General features: G+C 36.1%; 1 protein-coding gene across 3 annotated transcripts in view; it reads left to right on the top strand.

Annotated features, from left to right (window-relative positions):
* CDK14 (cyclin dependent kinase 14) overlaps window positions 1-26,877 on the top strand; it is a 606,291-nt gene that overhangs the window by 367,393 nt on the left and 212,021 nt on the right. For all 3 annotated transcript variants that reach the window (XM_023226593.3, XM_023226594.2, XM_023226596.2), the window contains one exon: window positions 15,208-15,301. In XM_023226593.3, coding sequence (XP_023082361.1) covers window positions 15,208-15,301 — 94 coding nt within the window. The remainder of the gene's footprint in view (window positions 1-15,207; window positions 15,302-26,877) is intronic.

The following is a 26,877-nucleotide window of genomic DNA, read 5'->3' as shown; positions in this document are numbered from 1 at the left end:
CTTTGCCATGTAGACATTTGTGATTTTCCTGGGGCACAAATTTAACTTGCCTATGCTGATGAGTGGGAGCCGATTAAATAGCATAATGCAGGCAGGAAATTCATGACTGCTGGCATCTTAGTGTGGTGGTGGTTTATAATCCCTACCATTTAACTCTTAGCGAAATAATAAATTTATGAAAACCAACCTGAAAAGAAAGCCATACACTGGTTGATGAGATAGTGATGCAAGTTAATAAAATGTGAGGTCATAATTCTTCAAGAGATAATAATTTTACATGAGTGCATTACAGAAAGTAGTTCTTTGGATCTGTGGGCTGTATGAGTCCAAAAAAAAAAAAGCTTGCTGTTAAAAACCAGCAAAAGTAGTGAAGCATTTTCAACAAGTGTTTAGGCAATAGAAAATTTCTAATCCAGTGAAGGTGAAAAAGTGGATCATTAACTTGTATGCACAGGAAAGACATGATTGAATGGAAATGTGATTGGAGAGAAACTAGGAGCCTCTATAAATGTCATTGTGTGACAATAGTTACTAAAGATGCCTACTAGAATGTTACTAGGATGTCTACTTCATATTGCTTATTGAAGGATGGAAATGGAGAATTCTGTGCTTGTTATTACAATTGTGAGTTAATTCCTCAGTACTGCATTATCTGGAGTGTATTTTAATTAAGAATCCCATTTTTGTTTGCTGGTATTTTGCTGTATGAATTACTATAACTTAAATGTTCTGGTGGCTTTCTTAATTTTAGATGCTATATTATGTAATTGATAAACTTAGATATTTGTGGGTCTTCTAAAAAATTTGTTCTTCAAATGTTGTATCCTTAGATTCCTATTGGTATATGTCATTTTAAAAAAAGAAAATAAATAAAGCAATAGTTGAAAAAGAACTAAACTTGAATTCAACTAAAACAACTTACCAGTGTCCAAGAAACAGCCTGCTAAATTTCATTAAAAATAGAACAAAACGTATTCATAGTATGTGACAGTCGCTTAGTAATTACTAATGACTAAATCCTAGTAGCTTCCTATTTTCCTACACTCATGTGGGTAGCTCATCTTTTACTGTGGCATTTTCTAGTTCTCTGTATTTCTTTGTGAGACAATAGATTCCAAGAGTGGGATGTTTATATAATTGAATTTTCAGTTGAGCTTCAAAGCTTTTCTCATTTTTTTCTGATTGATAATTTAAATGGTTCTTCCTTTATTGTGAGCTTTTGCCATATTGGTTTTTGAATACTTAATATATTCATAGCCTAATGGAAACTGCAACAGATGAAAAACTTTATTATAGAAATAAATAAATTTCCCTCTATCTGTGACCATTTTATAACACCTGAAATTAGAGGTGCTTGTTTTTGTTTGTTTTTTCTCACACACTGCGTGTGGTTGGTGGTAACACAGAAAAAAACAAAACAAAATACAGCTCTAGAATCTCAGGGTAGCTCCCTTCCCACAAAAATCTCCCTTTTACCTTATTAGTCACTTCATTCATTTATTCATTCAGCAAAACATTACAGAATGTCGAGAGGCTCAAGGTGAGAAAGACCTGGTTCCTGCCCTCGAGCCTCGCCCAGTAGCACTACTGCATTGTACAACCCCAAAGGCATCATTCAAGTTGTAATCTATGTGCAGTGGCCAGACTGCAAAGCTACATTCCAGAGCAAATATTTGAGAATATTCCAAGAAGCCCACAGACATCACCAAAAAAATGGGCCCTGATACTCTGTACTGGAAAGGTTTTTGCCTTTAGGTCTTGCATCTATTATCTAACATATTAGGTGGTTGTCAAATATTTTACTGTAAAATATCAATCATCCAGTCATATATCTTAGTAGTGCCCATTTCAGCATTCTTACCCATAGTCCATCAAAGTCTAGCTATGCCATTTGATGACTGGAACAAATATATCAACTTAACATAGTGTAAATTGAAGTTCAGAATTCTCCTTATAGTAAGATAATTTACATGAAGGTTTTAGCAGTGATTTTTCTTCACAATATGCCACATGAAATTTCTTGAAAAAGATTGCTTGATGTGCCTTTTGCTTTGATTTTTAAGATAATTAGCCGTGAATAAATTTTTCCTAATTTCCTACATTATTGCATAAGGATTAATACATTTGCAGAGACAAGCCTTAAAATATGACTTCCTTGTTTTGCATCAGCTGTCATATAAACAGAAATTAAAGATGTGCAAGGCTTATTAATTTGCTTTTTTTCTCGTTTTGCCTGGTCTATGCTTATTCCTTAGAGAAGGGCCGTCATTGGTAGAGTTTTAAATGAATTATCAAATGGAACTTCTTTCATTGTTCCGTAATACAAGAAATAATATTTCTCTGCTATTTCTTGTAATATTTTTCATTTTTTTCTTACAGTAGTCCTCAGTGAGGGCATTTCCTATTTATATTTTTATATTAATTGTGACTGGTTGCTGGATGTAAATAGTCCAAATATTCCCTATTATCTATATAACCTAGAGTTATTATTTTAAGACTCCATCTCTAGAGTCTTCATTATCCATGGGAGTCTGTGTTGAATTTTTAAGCTTTTTTTTTTTTTTTTGAGACCGAGTCTCACTCTGTCACCCAGGCTGGAGTGCAGTGGTGCAATCTCGGCTCACTGCAACCTCTGCCTCCCAGGTTCAAGCAATTCTTCTGCCTCAGCCTCCTGAGTAGCTGGGATTACAGACATGTGTCACCATGCCCAGCTAATTTTTGTATTTTTAGTAGAGACAGGGCTTCACCATGTTGGCCAGGCTGGTCTTGAACTCCTGACCTCAGGTGATCCACCCGCCTCGGCTTCCCAAAGTGCTGGGATTAAAGGTGTGAGCCACTGTACCTGGCCAAATTTTTAAGCATTTTTAAAACACAGCCAACATCTTATTTTCAGTGTACTAGGAATGATGGCAGATTTCATTTTTCTAGGGTAGTTTTACTGTGTTCTCTGCCAAACTCTCTAATTTTGAAGATTTGGTTTTGATTTTATCTTTGTCTTTGCTGGCATTTGTGTCACCTGGGAAGAAATCAAACTTACCATCTCTATTTCCTCTTTTTTAACCTGACCAGGCTGACCAAATAAAGACAGGTTGTTCTGACTGCAGAAGCAGCATAGCATAATGAAGAGATTGCTAACCCTGGATTCAGAAGATGCAGTTTCTGATTCTGCAACCAACACTAAGACATTTAAACATATAATACAGCTTCAACATGTAAAAATCAAAACATTGTCGTAGGCCTTCTCAAAGGTACCTCTCTCTCTTAATGTTAGCATTCGAGTAAATTGTACAGTAGAGGGAAAGCTTTCCATGGAGACTGCTGGAGTTCCTTTGGAGTCTCTTAGAAATGAAGTTAGAGTTTAGATATTTTGGTGAAATTACTGAGTTGATTTTTTTTAGTGTTTAATTTCATATGATAATATTAGCTCTAAATCAAATGCCGTTTTCTGTTGCAGTATCTTGTGTGTACTCCTCAGACTAGTTTATGCAATTCATTCATTTATTCCCTCATTTTAAAGATATTTATTGAACACCTATTTTGTACAAGGCAGTTTGTGAGATCTTGGAGCTGAAAAGATGAGAAAGATCTATTCATGCCTTCAAGGTTACAGGGAAAGACAGTGTGATGAGCCATAGCACAGGTATATGGTTAAGACAGTGGCAGCTCAGAGGTGAAGGTGATAAATTTATCCTTGGTGAATGATTAAGGGGGTCAGGGGAGGCTTCACCCAATGGTAATTACTCTGCCTGACTTCTCAAAGCCATCTTTCCAAGCTGACAAAGCTAGGCTTAAAGGACATGTAGATCATGCCATGGACAAAGATGAACAGATGAAATATCTGGTGTTTTGTAGATAGAGATGGAGGACAGGATTTCAGAAGCATTCAAAAAGGACTGTAAGGAGGAAGAGAGAAAGCAGTTGGAGATCAGATTGTAGAAGTATTTAGGAATACTTAGGATGTGGACAACTTGATGACTGTATATACATAGTAAAAAAAAAAAAAAAAGACAAAAGATTTCAGATGATTCCTGGATCTGGTAACTGGACCAGACAGCAAAAATACAACTTTGTCATTTCATTAGAAAAAAATAATAATAAATGTACATAGTACTTAAAGTGTATGAGCAAAAATTATCATTGGAACATAAGGAATATTTATGCTGGTTGGTGCTTTGAGATGGTTGGGCTTCTCAGTCTTCCCTGTTAGTTTTATTGCTGATGTAGATCCTAGTAAGAGGATTCTAATCACTTGCCTGGTGCCTCCCTCCAAGTCAGCAGCAGGCCATCCTGGGCCTTGAGTGTACTGAACTATATTAGCTTCCTGTACTTTATTTTTTACTTTTGTTTTTATTCTGATATGCTTAATTTGTAAGTAGAACTTCTTAGAGATATAATTTTGTTTCATAGTTGAAAAATAAATGTTACAGTTTCTCATTATATTAAAAGTTTATTGTTTGGAATCAAATGTTTTCTAAGATGGGCTTTTACCCACAACCTAGGGTTATATTTTCATTCCTTGAGAGCAAAATACTCCATAGAAGTATTTGACTAAGATATATTGTGCCTATCTGTGCCTAATGAAGCACTAACCACAGTAAATGATGAGTGGCAGTTTAATCAATTCGGTTCCTTCAGTAGTCACCAAGGGCATGCAGAATGTAATTTTTTAATCTTTCACTTTTCAAATACTGCAAATGCCAAAATGAAAAGATTAAGTCTGTTATATGTAATAAATTTTCTTTTAGAATATAGAAAAAAAGTCACTTTTTAATTTTCATCTTTTTGAAGCTAATCTCCTAGGGAAGAAAGCTCTTTGATCTATTTTACAAATATATACGTTCCTTCAGAGAAGAGTAAGATAAATAAATGGCTACTTTGGCGCATCAAATAGTTCTAGCTTTAATTGCATAATGGTTTATTTCAGTGAACCATGGCTAAATAAAATTACCTATTAGGTTAATTAATGTGGAAGCATTCTGAGCTTGTATTGCATCCCTGTGTGTTAAATTTAGATTATGTTTTGCATTTAATCTAACTCATTTCAGTGATCTCCTCTTTCTTTGTTGTTCCTTTGGCTGGAGCTTGAATATATGTTCAGAGAATTGATCTGAGTTATAAAACTCCATTCAAAACAGAATTATCCAAATTCCTTTACATTCTTGCCCATTGGTACCTGATTTTGAGAACAGCAGCATCAGCATGGCTTGGAAGCTTGTTAGAAATGCAGGATCTCGGGCCTCAACCCATACCCAGTAATTAGAATCTGAATTCTAAGAAGATCCCCACGTGGTTAGCATACACATTAAAGGATGAGAAGCACTGCTTCAAGTACTTTTTTTGGAAGGATACATAGGATTCGAGGAAATTTCTGATGCCAGCATGATGTCAAAAGGCAGAAAGGCAAGAGAACTAACCTGTAGTGAGTTGTGGTTCTGTTCATCTGCTTGCCTCCTGTCAGAATCAGAAACAGCTTGACACTCCCATTTTTTCACAGCCTTCTTTCCAAAGGTTTTGACAATTTAGATGGCTCTGAATGGCTCTAAATAATTTTCTAAACTTGAGAAGAGGCCTCTTACCACTTTCAATTAGGAAATTATGTATAAGAAGGGGCAGATCTCCCCCCACCGTAATAGTCTAAGTTTGATGAGTCATTGTTCCTGCTGCACATATAGCAGTGCACGGGCAGTGCTGTGTCATGTCATGATCCCTCTAGAACTGAAACTGTCACTCTGCTTAAAGTTGTCGGTCCTAAGGAATCCCAAGCCTTTCCTAACACGTGGATGAAATAAAAAACTAAAATCTAGGCAATGTTTTCTGACATTTTCATTGCACCGTATTTTAAAATATTAGAGTCTTTCTGCATTATCTGCTGAGATTGAGCCAAACATTTGCCTTGAGAATTAGGGAAGAAGGAGAACAATGTTTTATTTTTTTGATATCTTAATCTAACCAAAATTAGATTAATGTCAACTAGAGAAATAATAACCTTTAGGTCTTATTCTGCTTCCTCATGTGATATAATTATTTATTGAGTTAATTACCATCTAATTAACAATATCTTTTTGAGAAAATTGACTGAGTATAGTCCACTGAAAATATCATGGATCAAATGCAGATTTTTTTATTATGCATACTGATGGATGTAATTAATCCATATTTTAGTTGAAAGATATAAAGTTATCCTACACCATAAAATCCCAACAGGACTATGATGAACAGATACATACATGACAAGGCATATTAGCTGGTGCCTTTTTGACCTAACCCTATTTCATTCAGGTCTGATAATGTTGCCATATCTCCAAAACCCCTATCAGTCATTTGGATTATATTTTTAAAAGTAAAAGACCAAATCTTTGTTCTGAGAAAGGTGATGGTGGCTAATACATTTACAAGTAAATAAATAAATTGCAGTTGTAGAAAGTATCATGGAGAGCACAGAGTTAGGGGACCTAACATAGTCTGAGAGATCCAGGAGGCCTTCCCACAGAAGTGACCCTGAACTTGTCTTTCCCTGTTCTAATGGAGGAAAGTTCTTACTCCTTCCCTATGAATTCCATTTTTTTCTATGTATTACACAACTCCACCCCACCATTTCCCCAAATATAGTATTTTAAATAAATCTTTTCACCTTGAATTCCTTTGCCATAGAGTATATGTATATATACATTTTCAAATACTTTCATATGAAATTTTTAATTTAATTTTTTAAATTGACAATAATTTACATATTGGGTACATAGTGATGTTTTGATACGTATAATATATAGTGATAAGATCAGGATAATTAGCCCATCTCTCATATAAACTCATATAAAACATTTATCATTTCTTTGTGTTGGAAACATTCAATATCCTAGCCATTTGAAACTATATAATATAGTGTTATTGTTATAGTCTTAATAATATATATATGTTACATATAATATAGTCTTATTTTCTTAACTATAATTATCCTGCAATGGTGTAAGACACTGGAACTTATTCCTTCCTTCTGGCCATAATTTTGTATCTTTTAATAAATCTCTCCCTATACTTTCCTTCCCTACCCTTACCAGCCTCTAGTATCTTCTGTTCTACTTTTTACTTCTATGACATTGACTTTTTTTAGCTTCCATATATGAGTGAGAACATGCGGTGTTTAACTTTCTGTTCCTGGCTTATTTCACTTAACATAATGTCCTCCATTTCTATCTATGTTGTCACAAATGACAAGATTTTATTCTTTTTTATGGCTGAATAGTATTCATTGTGCTTGTAGACCACATTTTCTTCATACATTCATCTGTTGTTGAACACCTAGCTTCATTTCTTATCTTGGCTATTGTGAATAGTTCTGCAGTAAACATGGGGGTGCAAATGTCTCTTCAATATACTGATTTTCTTTCCTTTGGATAAATTCCCAGTAGTGGGATGGCTAGCTCATATGGTAGTTCTATTTGTAGTTTTTTGAGAAACCTCCATATAGTTCTCCATAGAACATTCCCACCAACAGTATATAAGAGTTCCCTTTTCTCCACATCCTTATCAGCATTTGTTTTTTTTTTTTTTTATCTTTTTCATAATGGCCATCATAATTGGAGTGAAATGTCTTATCATGATTTTGATGAGAATTTCCCTGATGATTAGTGATGTTGAGCACCTTTTCATGATTCTTGACCATTTGTGTGTCTTCTTTTGGAAAATGTCTGTTCAGATCATTTGTCCCCCCTTTTTTTTTCTTTTAAAGAGACAAGGTCCTTCTCTGTCACTCAGAGTGGAGTGCAGTAGTGCAATCATAGCTCACTGCAGCTTCAATCTCCTGGGTTCCAGCAATCCTCCCACCTCAGCCTCTCGAGTCACTGAGACTACAGGTGCAGTCCCACCATGCCTGGCAATTTTTTTTTTTTTAATTTTTTGTGGAGACAGTCTTGCTATGTTACCCAGATCGGTCTGGAACTCCCTAGTTTCAAGTGATTCTCCCACCTCAGCTTCCAAACTGCTGGGATTACAGGCATCGACCATGGCCCCCAGCCTCATTGGCCCATTTTTAAATAAGATTGATTGTTTTTTCAATGTTGAGATGTTTGAGTTCCTTATATATTCTAGATATTAATCGCCTGTCATATAAGTAGTTTGCAAATATTTACTCTCATTTTGTGGGTTGTTCTTTCACTCTGTTGTTTGTTTCACTCTGTTTCCTGCACATAGCTACATTCCTACCCCACTATATAAAAACTCAGTTTAAGTCAGTTGGGGAGAAGGATTTGAGACTTATCTCCTGTCTGTACAGAAGCTTTAAGTGTAGAAGCTTTTGGTTGATATAATCCCATTTGTTTATTTTTGCTTTTGTTGCCTGTGCTTTTGATGTCTTATTCATAAAATCTTTTCCCAGATCAATGTCCTGAAGTGTTTCCCCTATGTTTTCTTCTAGTGGTTTCATAGTTTTGGGCCTTATGTTTAAGTCTTTAATCATTTTGAGGTGATTTTGTATACTGTGAGGCGTGGAAGTCTAGTTTTGTTCTTCTGGATAAGAATATCCAATTTTCCCAGCAGCATTGATTGAGAGCTTGTCATTTTCCTGTGAGTGTTCTTGACACTGTTATCAAAACACCAGGGGTTCAGCCTAGGTCCCATTTGCCTGCTGCACAGAAAGCCAATGACTGAGACAATGAGTTTTGCCAGGGAAGAAGCCTTTATTTGGGTGCTGCAGCTGAAGAGACACGAGAAAAGTCTCAAATCCATCTCCCCAGCTGACTAAAATTGGGGGTTTATATAGTGGAGAAGAAATGTAGCTACATGCGGGGAAACAGGAATTAGGCAGGAATAAGGAAGAGAAGTTTCAGTTCCGTAATACTGTTGGAGTTCTGAGTGTGGGTTTCCTGAGAAACAAACTCAGATAAGACAAATATGTTCCAAGTTTTCAGACCAGGAGATAAATTTCTATGTTTATTCTTTTAAAAAGTCCATAAACATCAGTCTTATGGGAAATCATGACATATCACTTGTGATGTTAACCTTTGTCACATGGCTGAGATAGTGTTTGCCAGTTTTCCCCCTTGTAAATTTGCCGTCCACACCCACTCTCCACTCCTACTTCCTTACTATATTCTTTGGAAAGAAGTCACTAAGCTCAGCTCACACAGAATAGCCAGGGGAACGAGAGTTGCATTGCTTTCGATTCATTCAGCAAATATTTTTGAGCCCTTATTATGTGCCTGACACTCTGTTATGTCCTGGGAATAAGGTGATGTCCACAACCTTGTCCCTGATCTTGTAGATGTTCCATCTAGAGGAGACACACGCCCAAAAGCCAAACGCAGTTGAACATTTTTAAGTGTTATAAAGGGGACAAACTAAGAAAAGCAGGGTGAGACACTGGGGCTGGGGCTGTAAGGAGGAACTGCCTTACAGGTGGTCACTGGGAAAGACATTTCTAAGTGGAGCTATTCGCACTGACCCCTGAATGGCAAAAGGCAATTAACCAGGTACAGAGAAGGCAAAGGGAACAACAATCCGTGCAGAGATCCTGGGATGGGAAGGAGTGTGGCAAGTTTTATGAGAGGACAGTGGAACAGCATGGCTGGAGCAGAGAAAATCTAATGTGGATACAGACGTGAGGTAAATTTGGAGATAGAAGTCAGTCGCACACAGCATGTGGAGGCTTCACTGCCTCCAGCCTCTACTGTTGATTTTAAGGAAGAAAAAAGTTCAGGGGATAATTTTAAAAATTGGATTCCTCTCCTTTTGTCAATATAGGGGCACACATGTAGGGTATGAGTAGAAAGAAAACAGATGGAAAGAAAATCCTCTGAAATCAGGATAGAACCCGGCATAATTTTGGAAACCCCTTATGTTTATAAAATTAAAGTTAACAGGTAAAATTTTCTAATGTTTATAAAATAAAAGGTAGTACTTCCAAGCATGATATAATGCTTCCCTATCTTCTAAATATAAAATAGAAACCTTTTTAAAGTTAGTAAAATAAACTGTCCTTCTTCTCCCTCCCATGATGCATATCAGCTCACCAAATTCTCTATTTTGGGAAAAAGTTAGATGGCCTTATTTAAAAAAATCACTACACATATTTTCTCCCAATTTATTTCTCAGTTCAAAACACTTTAGAGATTAAAATATCTATCTTCAAGTTTAAAATACCTACTAATTTTTGACAAAATGCAGGAAACTTCTAAGGCATATTTTATTACGGGAAAACTGCTAAAGAGAGTAGTGAAAAAACAGATCATATTCAAGAGATTATTTCTATTAATTATTTACAAATAATCATAATATATTATACTTTCTTTATTTGTTTTTCCATAACTGATTAGGATGACTTCTTCTATTACTGTGTTTTTTTGCAAGTGGAGCATAACGTAGGTCAAGATTTCACAAACTTTGTAAAGGGCCTGATGGTAAAAATTTAGATTTTGCAGGGCATGTGGTTTCTGTAGCAACTACTTACCTTTGTCATTTCGATGAGAAAGCAGCCATACACGGTACCTAAATGAATGAGTGTGGTTGTTTTTCATTAAAGCTTATTTATAGATATTGAAATTAGAATTTCAGGTAATGTTCATATGTCACCAAATATTCTTCTTTTGATATTTTTCAAGCATTTAAAAATGTAGAAGCCATTCTTAGAATGGAATATGGACTTCTGCTCTCTTTTTAGACTTTTCTTCTCTTGTCCACATAGAGCCATAACAACAGCAGTTAGCTCTCTAAAGATTCTTCAGTTTGTTAGACCCTGTTTTCTCAACCTGGAATATTTCCATTCCCAGTGCCATCACTCCATAATCCAACCAGCTTGCGCTTGTCTAGCCCTTTCAGGCATTAAGCATCCTTGCTAACCCTACACTCTGAGCTAAGCATGTCCTCTCATGCTGACGGAACTGTGTAAACTGGAATACGTTTGAATTACTGTGTTTATACCATACAGATCTGCTAAACAGAAACTTTATGGAGGTTTTCCCAAAATTAACAACAGTCCTAAAAGTTTACTGACCTCACCAACAATGAGAAGTGAAGCTGAGAAAAAAAAATTCTGAACTATTAGACATACGCCCAAACCAATGTTCATCATCATGCTAGAGCAAAGTCTAAGTTATCTCTACATTCTCATTACAGAAAATGTTACTATAGAATTGTCATAAGAAGAATTAATCGAAGATTATACAGCCGAAATTATAGAAAGAAATGTATTAGAGAGATTTATCAGATAAAGATGAATGTGAGATAGTTAATTTTACATTGTTTTCCGGAATGTCAGATTCTTTGTTGCATTTGTTACCTTTTAAAATTTTATGATTTCTTTTGACTGATTTGCTCATTGTAAATGCACTTCTATGGCCAATTTTTAGTTATAATTTTATAATCTTTTTAATAACAAAAACTCCCAGATTATGTAAGTTTCAATCCTAAAAGATTGTCTGTCTCTGGTTGTACAGACAACAAATTGTCAATTCTGCTTAAAATTTTGTTTTGAATTGTGATGAAAAAAATCTTTCATATACCTGAGACATAAATTAAATTGGGAAATGTTTAGTTCAAAAAAATTGAAGAATGTGTGAGCCTCGGTAGGTGTTTATATATTACCTTACTGGGTAACTAATCCTAAAATAAGAGTTTGAGCATACTGCATCCTGTGACACCTTTGATTGTAAGCTTTTGTGACCAGTTCTTATTCTTGAAAAATTTAGACTGAGTGGGTGATAATTACATAATTATTCAAATTCTCGAAAGAAGGAACAAAGGAGACATTTCCTGATATAAGATTATGTATCATAAATTATAGTGCTTAAGTGGATGAATTTTTTTTTCTCAGTAAACCATTCAGTGCAGTCAATTTAATCCATCGAGAGAGGGAGCGTGGGGCTAATGGAGGGTAGAAAGAGGTAGGGGGAAAGCAGACACTAGTTCCTTCATATTAAATTGAAGAGCTCTTATTGCTGTATGGCAGTAAGGCAGTCCAGTAATAAGGAATTCTGTTGTATTCATATGTTGATATGTTTTATACATGTACTTTTTTATTTTCTTTTACAATTTATCTCTTTTTGTGAGTCCTTTAAGTGTAATTCCCTCAGCTTCTTTAGTACATCCTCAAGCATCTTTGAAAAAGATGATGCCATAGGAAACATCCACTAGAAACGAAAATCCAAGTCTTAGCCAGCTAAGCAGATAAGAGCCTATAAAAATGCTACATCATTCCATTCCAGCTGAATAGAATTGCAGCATAGATTTGTCTTTTAATCATTCTAAGTAATATATTATGGAGATGATATAGACTAAACACAAGTAGTGCTAAAATAAATTCTATAAGTAGTTCTGGCAATGTAATAGTTACTTTCCTAGCCAGCCTAGCTGTGTACATAATGGGGGTGGCTATGGCTTCTGCTAAGGCTCTTCACACTCCGAGCTGCAGCTTATGGTGGGAAAAATGAAGGCCAAAAAGTAGAGCAGAGAGGATATGCTGAGTGTAAAATAGGAAGATGCAGGTAGCTATTTAAGATCCAAGGTATTTTATTGTGTAAACTTAAATAAGAAGAAAATAGTCTTAGAAAAGAATTCCTGACAGAAAAATTTGGAAAGCCACCATACTGAAAATTTAAGTAGACTTAACCAGACATCTGAAGCCCTAATATTTATAAGCACATCATTGTGTTTTAATATCCTAATAAAATAATTCTCTTGATACCTATGTTGTCTTTCAAATCTAAAATGAAAACATCTTGTGTAAAAACCCATCTACCTAGAACATTGGTTTGAAATTATTTACCACTTAAATAAAATTACATCCTATGACGTAAAATGGCATTTGTTTGTTTTTAGTCATCTTAACACTGTATATTATTGGTATTTACTTTGAATAAGAATCATGTGGTACAATAGGGAAGCAATTTCTGCAAGTACATCATTTCTTTAATTCAAAACACTGTTTATATACAACTGTGATAACAACTGGAGTAGCTTTAGAGAAGTAGGTCACTTGGTCTTAACCCGTAGGTTTCTGAAATAAAGACTCAAGGGTTTGCTTGCCCTAAATTGAGTATGGGGGTGCAGCAGTGGAAGAAGTGTCCCAATATGTTCATGGATTTTTAGAATACTTGCAGGAAACATAAACCCATTCAAATACAGCCAATGTAAAAATCTGGAGAATTTCCAGGAAGTAGAGAGTTCTATAAAACAAAACAAAACAAAACTGGATCATCTGAACATCTAAGCCTGCAGAAGTCAAGAACTAAGTCAGTTCAGGGGACTTCATCTGCAGGAATGTGTAGCCATTCGTGCTACTTCCCTGACACTAATGTGACTTAGCCATCTACATATGCTAGTTTCTTACCATACTGCCCTATTCTCCAGAGGGGCAGAAGTATCTAAGTGGCTCCCTGTCCATACTATGGATTGGTTATTCCTGTTGGGCTAGGTGCAAGATGCAGTGGTCTGGGAGGCAAAGCCTTTTGATTTACTGGACTAACTTGCTAGGTGGGAACTGTGAGATTGGCAGGTCAAGCTGCGAAAGAATGTCAAGCATAGTAGATGGCTGATATATTGAGTAAGGGCTTAATCCATAAGCTTATAAGGGGAGCAATTCTGTCTGCTGAAAGATCCATGAAAGGCATCACAGAGGAGATGCATTTAAACAGGATTATAGTGGTTGAGTTGGAATTCGCTATCAAGAGCTATCAAGAGCAAATAGGCAAAGAAGGAGGGTACTCTAGGTAGTGAAGCAATTTGAGTAAAATGGTATAGGTTTATGCTTGGCACTCAGGTACATCAGTCTGGCTCAGCAATTCTCACTATAGCTGCCCTGAATCATCTGAGCAGCCCATGTGGATGCCTGGGCTCCAACCTAGATAAATTGAAACAGGATCTCTGGGGTTTGTGGTCAGAGATATGCAGTTTCTTAACCTTCTCCTGATGATTCTAATGCAAAGAGGATTGAGAACCACTGAATGTCTAGAGACTACAATACTTTATGAGTTTGTGAAATATAGTTGGAAAAGGATGTTTGAACATGACTGTGAGGACTCATATATCAAGCTAAGGACTTAACTGTATTCTGTAAGTAATAGCACTAGAATGCACTATTTTATTGGTTTCCACTCTTTTCTGAGCCCAGTATAGTTGCATCTATTTAGAGTTCTTTCAGGGCAGTAGATGGGGGCAGCAGAAGTGGGTGGGTTATGGGATCTAGGTGTACGTCATCTAGATAGCTCATGGTGCTCATTAAAAATACTGTTTATCAAGTAACTCCATGAAAAATGGGCAAAAGACATGAACAGGCATTCTCAAAAGAAGACATACAAGCCGCCAACAAACATACTAAACAATGCTCCACATCACTAATTATCAGAGAAATGCAAATCAAAACCACAGTGAGATACTATTTCACACCAGTCAGAATGGTTATTATTAAAAAGTCAAAAAACAACAGATGCTGGCAAGGCTACAGAGAAAAGGGAATGCTCATACACTGTTGGTGAGAATGTATAATCAATTTAGTTCAGCCACCATGGAAAGCAATTTGGAGATTTCTCAAAGAACTTAAAACAGAACTATCATACAACCCAGCAATCTCATAACTAGGTATATATCTGAAAGAAAACAAATCATTCTAAAAAAAAAAAAAGATTCATGCACTCACGTATTCACCACGGCACTATTCACAATAGCAATGACATGGACTCAACCTAGATGCCCATCAATAATGGACTGGAGAAAGAAAATGTGATACATACTCACCATGGAATACCATGCAGCCATGAAAAAGAATGAAATAGTGTTGTTGTTTGCAGCAACATGGATGCAGCTGGAGGGCATTATGCTAAGTGAATTAACACAGGAACAGGAAACCAAATACTGCATGTTATCATTCATAAGTGGGAGCTAAACATCAGGTACTCGTAGCATAAAAATGACAACAATAGAAACTAGAGACTACTAGAAGGAGGAGGAAGGAAGGGAGACAAGGGTTGACAAACTGTTGGGTACTATGTATGCTCAGTACCTGGGTGATGGGATCATTCATACCTCAGACCTCAGAATCACACAGTATACCATGTAGCAAACCTGCACGTGTACCCCTGAATCTAAAATGTTAGAAGGAAAAAGAAAACTGTTTACCCACTGCTTCTCTTCTGTGGGAGTGGATATTCTAATTCCAGATTTAGTTTTCCTAAGCCACATGTATTGAAGTTTTGTAATGATTCTTTCTTCTCTCTTTAGGGGAGTAGGTTGCATCTTTGTTGAAATGATCCAAGGAGTTGCTGCTTTTCCAGGAATGAAAGACATTCAGGATCAACTTGAACGAATATTTCTGGTAAGTCCTTTACAGAGTATTTCTGAGAAAAAATGGTTTCTAATTAGTCACTTAATGACAAATTTTACAGCAGTCTGTGGAAAATAATTTAAAACAAATTTATTGTCACATTTGGTTCTAACATATTTTGGACTTTTGAAAAAGCAGGAAATCAGTTAAGAATTATGTTTTTATACTACTGTACATGAATAACATGTCAAAGTGGTAAGAAGGAACAGGGCGGGAGAGGCAATATAGAGAAAGTAATGGGTTAAAAATGAAGGCTCTGATAGAAGAATTCCAAATAATTAATATAGATACTCCCTCCCCTTCATGTAGGTGGAGCTTAACTCCCCCATCCCCCTTGACTGTGAGCTTTGATAACTTTCTTCCATAAAGCAGAGCACGGACAGTGGGAAGACAGTGACTTTACAATAGAGACACCAGTTAAACAGTACTTCAGTCAGGTTTTCCAAGGCTATCATCATCAAAGATAAGTCATGTTAGTGGGGTGTACCCTTGATATGATGTGTTGATAATGGCACCTCACCTCTGTGGTCTTCCTCCCCAAACCATAGCCCCAGTTAAATCGTAAAAAATACATCACACGAGCCAAAACTGACAGACATTCTACAAAATACATGACTAGTAGTCTTCAAAACTGTCAAAGTCATCAAAAACAAGGAAAGTTTGAGAAACTGTCATAAATCACAGGAGGCTAGGGGAGACATGACAACTCAATGTAATGTGATCTCCTGGATGAAATACTTGAAAGGAAAAACATTATTAAGTATGTTGTTCAGTTAATATCAGTGTACCAATGTGAGTTTCTTAGCTGTGACAAATGTACCATATTATGTAAGATTTTCACTAGAGAGGGAAACTGGGCGAGGGGTATACATGAGCTCTCTGTATTAGGTTTTGTAACTTTTCTGTAAATCTAAAACTATTCTAAAATTGAAAGCTTATTTAAACTTTTGAAAATCTGCAAAAAGTAAGTGTTCTGGAGCCAGACTATCTGGACTTATCACCCTTCTCTGTCACTTTTTAGCCATGGGACTTTCAGCAAGGGGCTTATTAGTTCTCTGAGCTTTAGTTTTCTCATGGGTGAAATGAGGGATAATAATAGCACCTTCTTCATAGGTGGCTTTGAAGAATAATTGACTAATATATAAGTTCTTTTAGGACTCTGCTTGGCACATAGTAAATACTTTACATATATATAAATCATTGTTATTTTTATTATGTCATTTTATACCAAACACTTTTATTCAGTAGAGTTTCTACATTAGCTAATATTCATATAAACCTGTAATTTAAAACGTGAAATCAGAGTTAGACAAATTAAGTGCAACATTAAAATATAGCTATCATATTAAGAATAAAATCGGCAATAGAGCGTAGTGATACAAACTGAGGCTCCATCACTATTGTGTTCACCTTAATGTCAGCAATAAAATGGTAAGAAAAGATTGGAAACTAGGAAATTAAAGCACATCTGATTCCTCTGTGCAGCAGCCTATATCCCTGTGAGTCGCTGTGTGCTAACAACAAATGGACGATCAACAAAGTCCCTAACATAGAAACCGTCCTCACAGTGTTGTCCTGTTGGTTTTGTTCTTTCAGAAACCGTCTGTATCCACTTCCTTTCAATTTTATTTTATTCGATATCTATAAATTCCCAACAAATGTTAACATGATTATAAAAATGGTGTATCTTTATAATGGAAAATTCCTACAGTGTCAAAATGAATAAAAGCTGAAAAATCACCCTTTGTCCTACTATCCAGAGATAACCATGTCTAGTATTTGGACATATACCTTCTATAGAGTTTTTCTACACATATTTGAAAAGATTGAATCATATTTTGTATATGCTTTTGGAACCAGCTATTTTCACTAAACAATTTGTAATGAGCACCTTTCAATGAAAAATAAATTCAGAAACCTATCATCATTCTTAATGACTGGGGAGTGTTGTATGGATGAGACATTATTTACTTAACCAGCCCAATAATTTTCTTAAAAATTTAAACTTTTCCATATATTTTGTATTGACAAAAATGGCCTAGAAGGAACTTTAATGGGCTGTAGTTTATATACATTTTTATGAAAAAACATTTCTCCAAATATTTGGCATTTTTATTTACATAAAGCTCATGTATAATAATAATAATAGCATCACTAAATTTTATGCTGATAATTTTCTAAACTTTAGATTCCACTTTTCACTCTCTGATAGCTGTTGAACAATAATTATGTAACTTGTCAAATTACTGATTTCTGGTAGAATTATTACCATGCTGTATTTGAAAGCAGAAAACTTTGAAAAGGGAATCGTACTGAAAGACATAGATAGCTCCACTTATATATTACTTTAGGTTGAATTATAAAGGAAAAGAAATTGTTATGTAAGTGAGATATACAGCAACAGAACAAAAAAGTGAGTTTCATAAAAGCATAATTTATTGACATAGCTTAGTCAAAGCTTTCATTTGAAATCTTTGTTTAACAAAAGTAATTTCCATTGGGTAATGTCTTATTGGATTACTTCCTGTGTGAAATTTTTGCTATTATTTCTTAATATTATGGCATTAGTTTCCTAATTTTATGGGTATTTGGAGACCTTTGAGCTATGCCTAGGCTTTTAATAAGTCAGAGATATAAATCATTCTAAATTTCCCATGGGATTATTGATATACTAAACTACCATTGCTCTTGTTGGAGCACAGAGACCCACAAATGCAGATAAGCATCATGATTTATGGCAATAATGCTTTCATTTACTGTAGTTACTTTACATATCTAATGCCTCTTACAATAAAATGTCCTTTGATAATTAGGAAATGAAGATCATCCTCTATATAAAATTACTGCTGTAGAATTAAATGATGCTCTGTTTTGCCCTGAAGAATTAGACGAAGCCAGATAAAGAGAAATCTAAAGAATTCTTTCGACATTAAATGTTATCATTTTAAGTATTTTATTTTCTCTACTGAATTGTTTAAATTTGCAAGTATTAGCTATATTGTCACACAAGTAGACTCTCTCAAGACTGGTGTGATCCTTGGAGGAGGAAAGTTTATAAACCCAGTATGGTTAAATCACTGAGAAAAAATAAATGCTTTTCCTCTGTGACCTTTTATGTCTAATCTTGGGAGGAATGACTATTAAATAGTGATTAAATCCACTTTAACAGGCCTCTAATATAAACTGCCAGAGACTCTTTTCTAAAGTGGCAATTGGATATCTGGCCTCTGGTAAAGCATTGCCAAGGAGATAATCAACTTTGAAAAGTCATGAAACATGGGATTATTTGGTTTGTTTTGTGTTTTAATACGAGGATTAAGTTCATTCATTTGCCTGTGAACTGTACATAGAAAGGTGGTTAATAACTTTGAAGCACAAAATTAATAGCGTGTTACCCAAGACAGCTAATATATTTAGCTCCCACACACTGAGTCTTTATAAAATATGTGAAAGGAAATAAAGATCGGTTAGTAAAAGTCTTTATGTTTTTCTTTCTAAGGTTCTTTTTTCCCTATTCTCTTTTTTTCTTCCTTTGGTTGAAGGGAGCAGTTCACAATTTTAACAAGTTCAATGAATTCATTTCTGGAACATAATAACCATGTTCATATATATAAGGTGAGCTGGGATATGCTACAATCTGAAATTTCACCATTAAATCATTTTCCTTGACATTGTGATATGCAAGAAAGGAAGGAAGATGATGGAATTTTGATAAATTATATTCAAGACATTTTGAATTGGCAGGTAAATAGGCACCTAATTCTCCAAGCAGTAACTCTGCTCTTAGGTGGAAAGAGTATTTATTTTCACTTCTTCAGCATTACCCAGTTTTTAATATGGCACGGTGTATTCTATTCACCTCCATTAGTTGCAGAATATGCAGCAAATGCATTCATCCAGGTGAATATATATTCGGAGTGACAAAATCATAACTAATAAAAATTTTGTATTCTAAACATATTGTTCTGAATTGAAAAAGAAGGGTACTTGGTGCAACCCTGGGAATATGTGTCTCTCTCACTTCAAAACAGCTGAACAAATGGCAGGGAATGCTTGCACAGCTGTCTGAAACCTTTGGCAGATGCTTCTGGGTCTCTGTGGCTCATGGCCCATTGTGTAATAGTCACGACAAAGGAGCTGGCGTGATTCTGTTTCTCAGATCTGTTCTTTTTCTGTCTGTCTTTGAATGTTGATAACCCTGACAAATCACACCTTTCCTCGTCTCCTGGGTCTCCTGGCTTACAATGAAATTTCATCCACTAGTTTTTAAACTATTATACATTATTTGATTGGTGCGATTGTTAAAATATTCCTCTTCATCAATATATGCCATTCAGAATTTGGGTGAGTGCATGTGTGTGTGTAATGATCCACTTGCAACTTTGAAAGCTACTATAGTACTCAGTCTGGCTTTTGAGTCGGATTATTCCTTAAGCCACTGCACTTTGCATTAAACTGACTGTGGAGATACAGTTTACAGATTCAGTTCCTGTCCTTGTTTCCTCCACATGGCTCTGATTCCAGGATCTTTAGAACTGGAACCATAATCCTACAGCTTCATGATTGGTTAGGAAAGACTTATAGAATGTAAGGGAAAGCTGATACCACCTCCTTGATGGTTATTACCATTCAGGTGGATGTGTTGTAACAGCCACATGGTTAGGATGGAATATTGCTATCACAGATTTGTATCATCATTACCATTACTGGATTTGCTTTAGGTCATTTCTGCCATACCACTTCAGCAGTTACTCTGCAGCACTAGGTACAATGAAGACATAAAAGAATTATGTGTCATCATGTCAGCCTGGAGTAATGACCATAAAAATCAAGGCAGGTGGGCAAGGCATACTTTAGGAATGGAGTCATGAATAATTGCTGAGCAATTGATCAGCAGATGTGAGACCCAGCAATAACAGTGGATTCTCTATTAGTTAAAATACTGAACTCTAAGGGTTAAATGTTGTGCTCTAATCCAAGGTTTTTGTTTTCTGCCCCCTGCCACCCACTACCCCAGCAAGCCACCTTTTCAAATTGGACAGTAGTTTCTGCATTGTAAAGGAGGAAGTTAAACTAAGTGATTTCAATATTGTCTTGTAGCTCGAACCATTTTTTATTTTTTAAAAATGCTTGATGTTACTGTATTATGTGTAAGTTATGGGTGTTTAAAGAAAAATTGCTAAGAAAATTTTTGTTAAGCATTAAAGAAAGTATAAGATTTGAAGTGAAAATAAAGGGGAAAAGGAGACATCAGGCAGTAGTATAGGAGTGGGTGGAAGGTGAGTTGAATGTTCAAGATTGCACTTTGATAGTTTAGTATTTTTAAATCTCATTTTATCCATAATGTAATAAAACAGTATAACAGAAGAGTAATGTAAGAGCATATTAACAAAAATAATACAGTACAGTGTGGTAGTATGTGCCTATGATCCCAGCTACTCGGGAAGTTGAGGTGGGAGGATCACTTAGCCTAGGAGTTCAAGGCTGCAGTGAGCTATGATTGTGCCACTGCACTCCAGCCTGGGCGACAGAGTGAGACCCCGTCTCTAAAAAAGAAAAATGTGATAAAATGATAAATTCAACTATATAAATACTGGCAGAAGTAGAGAATTAAACAACACCTGTTGGGGTGAAGAATATTGAAAATATTAAACTACAATTTTTAAATTAGTTTTAGAAAAACAAATAAGTACAATAGATTATAATACTCTACCTCCCACCCTGGAACAAGTACCTCTTAATCTGTACTTGTTTCCTTCAAGCCTCATCTATAGGCATAGTCATTTACATGGTGAAAAATCTTTTCAGAGAATCAACTGTATTTAAGTAAAAGAAAAGTATGAGAAAAAATCACCACTGAGATATAACCAACATTAAACATTTTTGTATTCCCTTTTCTAGATTTTCACAATTGAGTTCATAATAAATTTATGGTTTTGTTTTTAGCTTCTCTTTAACATGAAATAGAGAGCCATTTCCAAGTCATTAATATATACTTGAAAATGTTATTTTAATTATACTATAATACCTCACAAATGTGCCCAAATAATAGAGAAACTCAAACATTTCTCTATTACTAGATAATTTGCTTGCTGTTTTTATGCTACAGTAAGCATTGCATATTTTTGCACCATTTAATTATTCATTCAGGGAGATTATTAGGCATCTTATGTGACAGTCACTGTGACTATGGTGGTGAACCAACAAACATAGCCCCTACTTGCTTCAAAAATACAGTCAGCTGAGCTACATTTGAATAGCTTCCAGGAAAACAGGTCAGAAAGATGTTGCAAAACTATTGTTACACATCTTGGATATAAATGATGAGAAAAGGGAAAGGGTCAAAGATAACATAAAAGTTTCAAATCTGGGGAACTAAGTGATTAGAGAGGTCATTGAAAATAGTGGGAACATTGAAAAGGAGTACCACTGGAGGGAGAAGAAGAAGAGAGCTCAGGGTACTGGACTTTATGTGATAGCGAGTGACCTCAGATGGACATGTCCAGTATATAACTCATACACAACGAAATCAGGAAGATGCATGGGAATCAAGGAGCCATTCACCCAAAAGAGACAAGGTTGGCTCCCACATCATATTAGTTCTTGAATCATGAGAAGATAGAAGGAGATGCTGTGGACCACTGCCTACCCTGTAGGGGATGTTCATGTTTTGGGGGATTGGAGGGTTAGACCAGGGGAGAATCAGTGCAGTGACACAAATCAAGGGAGGGGTGACCAGAAGAGAAATAAAGGATAAGAACGGAAAAAGAAAATCACTCCCTGGAGCAAGATAATCCATCAGCTCAGGTCTGTTCAGTGGGTAGGGGTGGTGGGTTATGAAGCCAGAGCCCTTCCTTGCTTGTTCCCAACGTGTTCTGCACACTGCTCATATAGTTTGTGGCACGTTGTATGTGCCCAGTAAATGTTTTAGCCCAGAGGAAAAGAAAGATTTCCTGCCCCAAAAGTGTAAGAGTCAATACAGAAAACTCACATGGGTTTATTAATAAAGGTTAGACTTTCCATGGTTTTTCAGAGGAGACCTGTGATTCTCTTTGATGTTTCAGTGATGTTGGAGTGAAGGTGGGTATAGCCTCAGAGGGAGGCATAGTTCTAGGTTGTCCACTCTTGGCTCTGCTTCTGTTAAGATATTGCAGTGAAATAGATCCCACTGCGAAAGGAAGGTTGAAAAACCCTGGACTAATAACATCTTAAGGTCCTCCCTGGTCAATACTCTATGAGAAAAAAAAAAGTCTATGTGGAAGAAAAGTGTTCGGAAGAGATCCAGTGAAAATGAAGATGTTGGAAAAATAAACACTGAGTGGTTCATGTATGGAGACATTAGATGGATGTTCTAATAAAGAAAGTTCCATGCTTCTAAGCAAATAGAAATGTTGGTAGCAAACTCCAGTAAGGTAATTTGTCTTACATGAAAGCTAAGACATGGCTCAAGCCTGTAATCCCAGCACTTTGGGAGGCCGAGACGGGCGGATCACGAGGTCAGGATATCGAGACCATCCTGGCTAACACGGTGAAACCTCGTCTCTACTAAAAATACAAAAACTAGCCGGGCGAGGAGAATGGCGTAAATCCGGGAGGCGGAGCTTGCAGTGAGCTGAGCTCCAGCCACTGCACTCCAGCCCGGGCGACAGAGCGAGACTCCGCCTCAAAAAAAAAAAAAAGCTAAGACAGTGGAATATCCATCTATAGAACAGCTAATCACATTACTTATAACTAAGAAAATTCTATTAAAAGACAAGCTGTTTGTGACCCAGATATTGAATTAACTCATGTAGTAAAAGAACTTCTTTTTACTTCAGTGTTTTTGCATTAGAGGACCACAAACTTTCTATAAAATGGGAAATGAGGACACTTTCATTAAATCATTCATTTTCTAAGTTATTCATTTATTCAACACATATTTATTATGTGCTTACTCTGGCCTAAATAATCTTTTCATGCTCTGAGGAGACAGCGGTACACAAAATAACATTCCTGCTCTCATAGAACTGATATTCCTATAAAGAAAGATAGACATTGAGAAAATAAATACATAATGTGTTTCTTAAGTGATATTCTGAGAGATACCACTTTATACATCATGTTCTAGGGAGTTTTCTCTCAGAGGTGATACTTGTTCACTGAAGGTTATAAGGGCGCCAAACTCACAAATAACAGGGATCAGAGCATTTGAGGCAGAGGGAGTAGCAACTTGGGTGGGTTTAATGATAATAGTATTAAATGATAGTTCTCATGCCTGAATTTGTGAAATTAAGGATCATTCTCCCACTTATTCAGGTGATTTCTGATGCTTTTGTTACTTTGACATCGTTTATATGAAACATTTTCTTATTTGGGAAATGCTTGCTTTGTGTGGAACATTGAATTTCTGTATATGTTACAATTCAGGCATTAGATTGAGTGACCACAGAGTTTGAAGTCCAACTGTCCAACTGAATACGTATTCCAAGTGGGAATTATGCTGGGGCTAGGGATTTGGACTTTCTGAGTCAGTTCACCATGAGAGTTAGTATAGATAGAAGAAAATGGAAATGTTTCTGTTTTGGAGAGTAGATGATAGTTCAGAGGAGAGAATGGAGGAAGAATGTCCAGAGGATGAAGAGACCCAGAGAGTGCTTTTTTTGAAAGTCAAAAGTAGAAGAATTTCAAGAAGGAACTAACTGAACCTGTAGACAACTTTGAGAATTGGGTTAATGAAGAGAATTGATGTCACCTTGAGGATATTTTTCAATCAATATTCCGTATATTTTATAATCTAAGTATTTTTAAAATAATGAAAACCAGTATATTTGTAAGGTAAAGGACACCAAAGATCCAAGAAGGCATGATGGATCAAGGTATTGGAGCAGTTAAGAGAGGATGGGTGGAGGAGACAGTGCCTTGAAATGTGGATGAAACATTTTTCCAAAAGAAAGGAAAGAAGGAGGGGAAGGACAGAGGGGGAGATTTGAATACATGTTTTAGAGGAGAAAGAAGAAATTTGAAGATTTTATGATCTGCATGATCCCTACATGAAAGGGAGTGGGGTATGGCTGGCACAGTGATGTGCATATGGAAGGCAGATGTTAAGGGAATGGATAATATTCATAATACTGGTGAAATAATAAACGATTTGCAACTGATGTGATAGGAGGAAACAGTTGCTGACTAGATTTTTAATCTATTTTTTATCTGAGATATTATTATGGAAATAGAAATGTTGTCTTTCCAATTTCTATGATTTGTGATAGTTTACTTTCCTATTAACATAAGAATGCTTTTATATGTTTCTACTACCTATAAATATTTCCCCATTGTAGTAATTTTTACCAAAGACTTTTCTGGAGGCTATGGCTTACCTCTGAGGTCTGTCTTAAATGTGTTGAAAAAATTTTAACTTAATGTATTGCTGCTTAATATTACTTTCTTTTTAATATACATGACTTTATTGTCAACATATATGACTACTTCCTGGTTGTTCTGGTTAGTTTTTCTTATGTAACCACCTCAAAATTCCCTAGTTTAAATCAACAATAATCATTTTTTAATTTTCTTTTATGGTTTCAGGGTCAGGAATTCAGTAAGGGCTTGGCTGGGCAGTTCTGGACTTGGGTTGCAGACACATGGTAGCTGGATCTCGACTAATCAGGGCTGGAGCAGTTGGGACTAGCCAAATATTCCTGTTTCTTTCTTCAGAGTCTTAGGGCTCTCCAAGGGTTCTTGCCATGTGGGCTGGTTTGGACTTCCTTATGTCATGGTGGTTGAGTTCCAAGAGTGGGTGGCCCAAGAGGACCAGATGGAAACTGTGTGGTTTCTCTTAATTTAGCTTCGGAAGTCACGCAGTAACTTTCTCCTGGTCATAGCAGTCACAAACCCTCACCCAAAGTCAAGGGAAGGAGACATAGATCCCATTTGTACATAAGAATGTCAAGAATATCAGGGCTGTGTTTTCAAGCTGCCACACTGACCATGTAAATTTTCATTAGGGCATATCACCAAGTCAAGCTGATAAACAACTTTCTAGGGAGAAACTCCAGGAAACAATTTTATCAAGTTCCTGAATTTTTTTGTTTTTCCCATACTCCTTATAGCCATTATATTACTGCTTCCCATGCTAAATATAAAGTGTGAATGGTCAAGAGTGTTACTTGGTGGGTCATGAGGTCCCTCATTTGCTCACCCTTTTTTCTTCCCTTTTTGACTAACAAGTTCACAGATGTGTCAGACTGAAAAAGATGGTGAAATACTTGGATAGTGTGACACATCTGAGGCAAGTGAGGAGGTGGTGACACTTCTTAGCAGATTCCCTGAATGTTATCCATAAAGCGTGTTTTCATAATTGACATTCTGCCTTTGAGTAAAATTTTCATTTGCAGAATGCTTCCCCACATAAGTCTTATTTCTCAGAACATTACATATGTTATTTCTTGAGGTGGGCAGCATCTAAGATGGCTCCTAGTGTGCCCACCGCCTGGTATTTATGCCCTGTGTAATGCTCTCCCCTTGAGTGTGGGCTGGACCTCGTCACTTGCTTGTAATGGATATAATATGGCAAAAGTGATGGGATATCACTTCTGAGACTAGGTGACAAAATGATTGTTGCTTCTTGCTCACTTTCTCTTCCTCTCTTACGGGCTCACTCTGAGAGAAATCAGCTGCCATGTTATGAGTTGCTCTGAGGAGGGGCCCTCATATCAAGGAACTGATGTTTCTAGCCAATAGCCAGTATAAACCTGAGGCTTGACCTAAGCCTTGTGAGTGAACTTAGAAGTGGATGCCTCCCCAGATGAGACCACAGCCATGGTTAATACCTTAATTGCCTCCTTGTGAAAGACTGAGCCAAAGGCACCTAGCCAAGATTCATTGGAATTCCTGACCAAAGAAAACTGTAAGATAATAAGTGTTTGTTACCTAAACACACTGGGTTTTGTAGTAACTTGTTCCACACCAGTAGATACCTAATATATCTCTTTTATAGAGATATACTAATAGATAACTATTATATACCATGACCAAGAAAGAGTAGATACTATTATTACTTTTATTTTATAGCAGAGAAAATTATCTTTAGAGATCATATGAACTTCCCTAAGAAGACACATTTAGTGTGTGCCAGAACTGAGACCAAATGCCAAATCTGCTTATTCTTTCATCAAAATACTGTTTTGTCTTTTTGTTTGGTTGTTTGTGCTCTGATTCTTAATCAGAGCTATGTCTTAGAATGACTTAGAATTATTTGTTGAATGCACATCCTTTGATCCCACTCAGGACCTTCTGAATCAGAGTCTTAGGGGATGGGACATCTTTCTGTATTCAAACAGATAAGCAGTCCCTGGTTGATGAGTTCTCTTAAGAATGCTGCTCTAAAAGATACGTGGAATTCTTTGAAATGTTAAGCATGTTTTACATTTCCTGGCTTCATATGACAACCTTAAAACCTAGATAGTGTGGACATTCTATCTGGAATGTAGAAGTCATTCTTCAGTTAGACTGAGTCCTTTGTTTCTCACAGAGATACTTTTAATAGGACCTTAAGGGACCCTCCCTTATAATGAGCATATTCATGGCTT

Source organism: Piliocolobus tephrosceles, chromosome 8, assembly GCF_002776525.5.
Source record: "Piliocolobus tephrosceles isolate RC106 chromosome 8, ASM277652v3, whole genome shotgun sequence".
Lineage (NCBI taxonomy): Eukaryota > Metazoa > Chordata > Mammalia > Primates > Cercopithecidae > Piliocolobus > Piliocolobus tephrosceles.
This window is presented reverse-complemented; position numbering and strand designations above follow the sequence as displayed.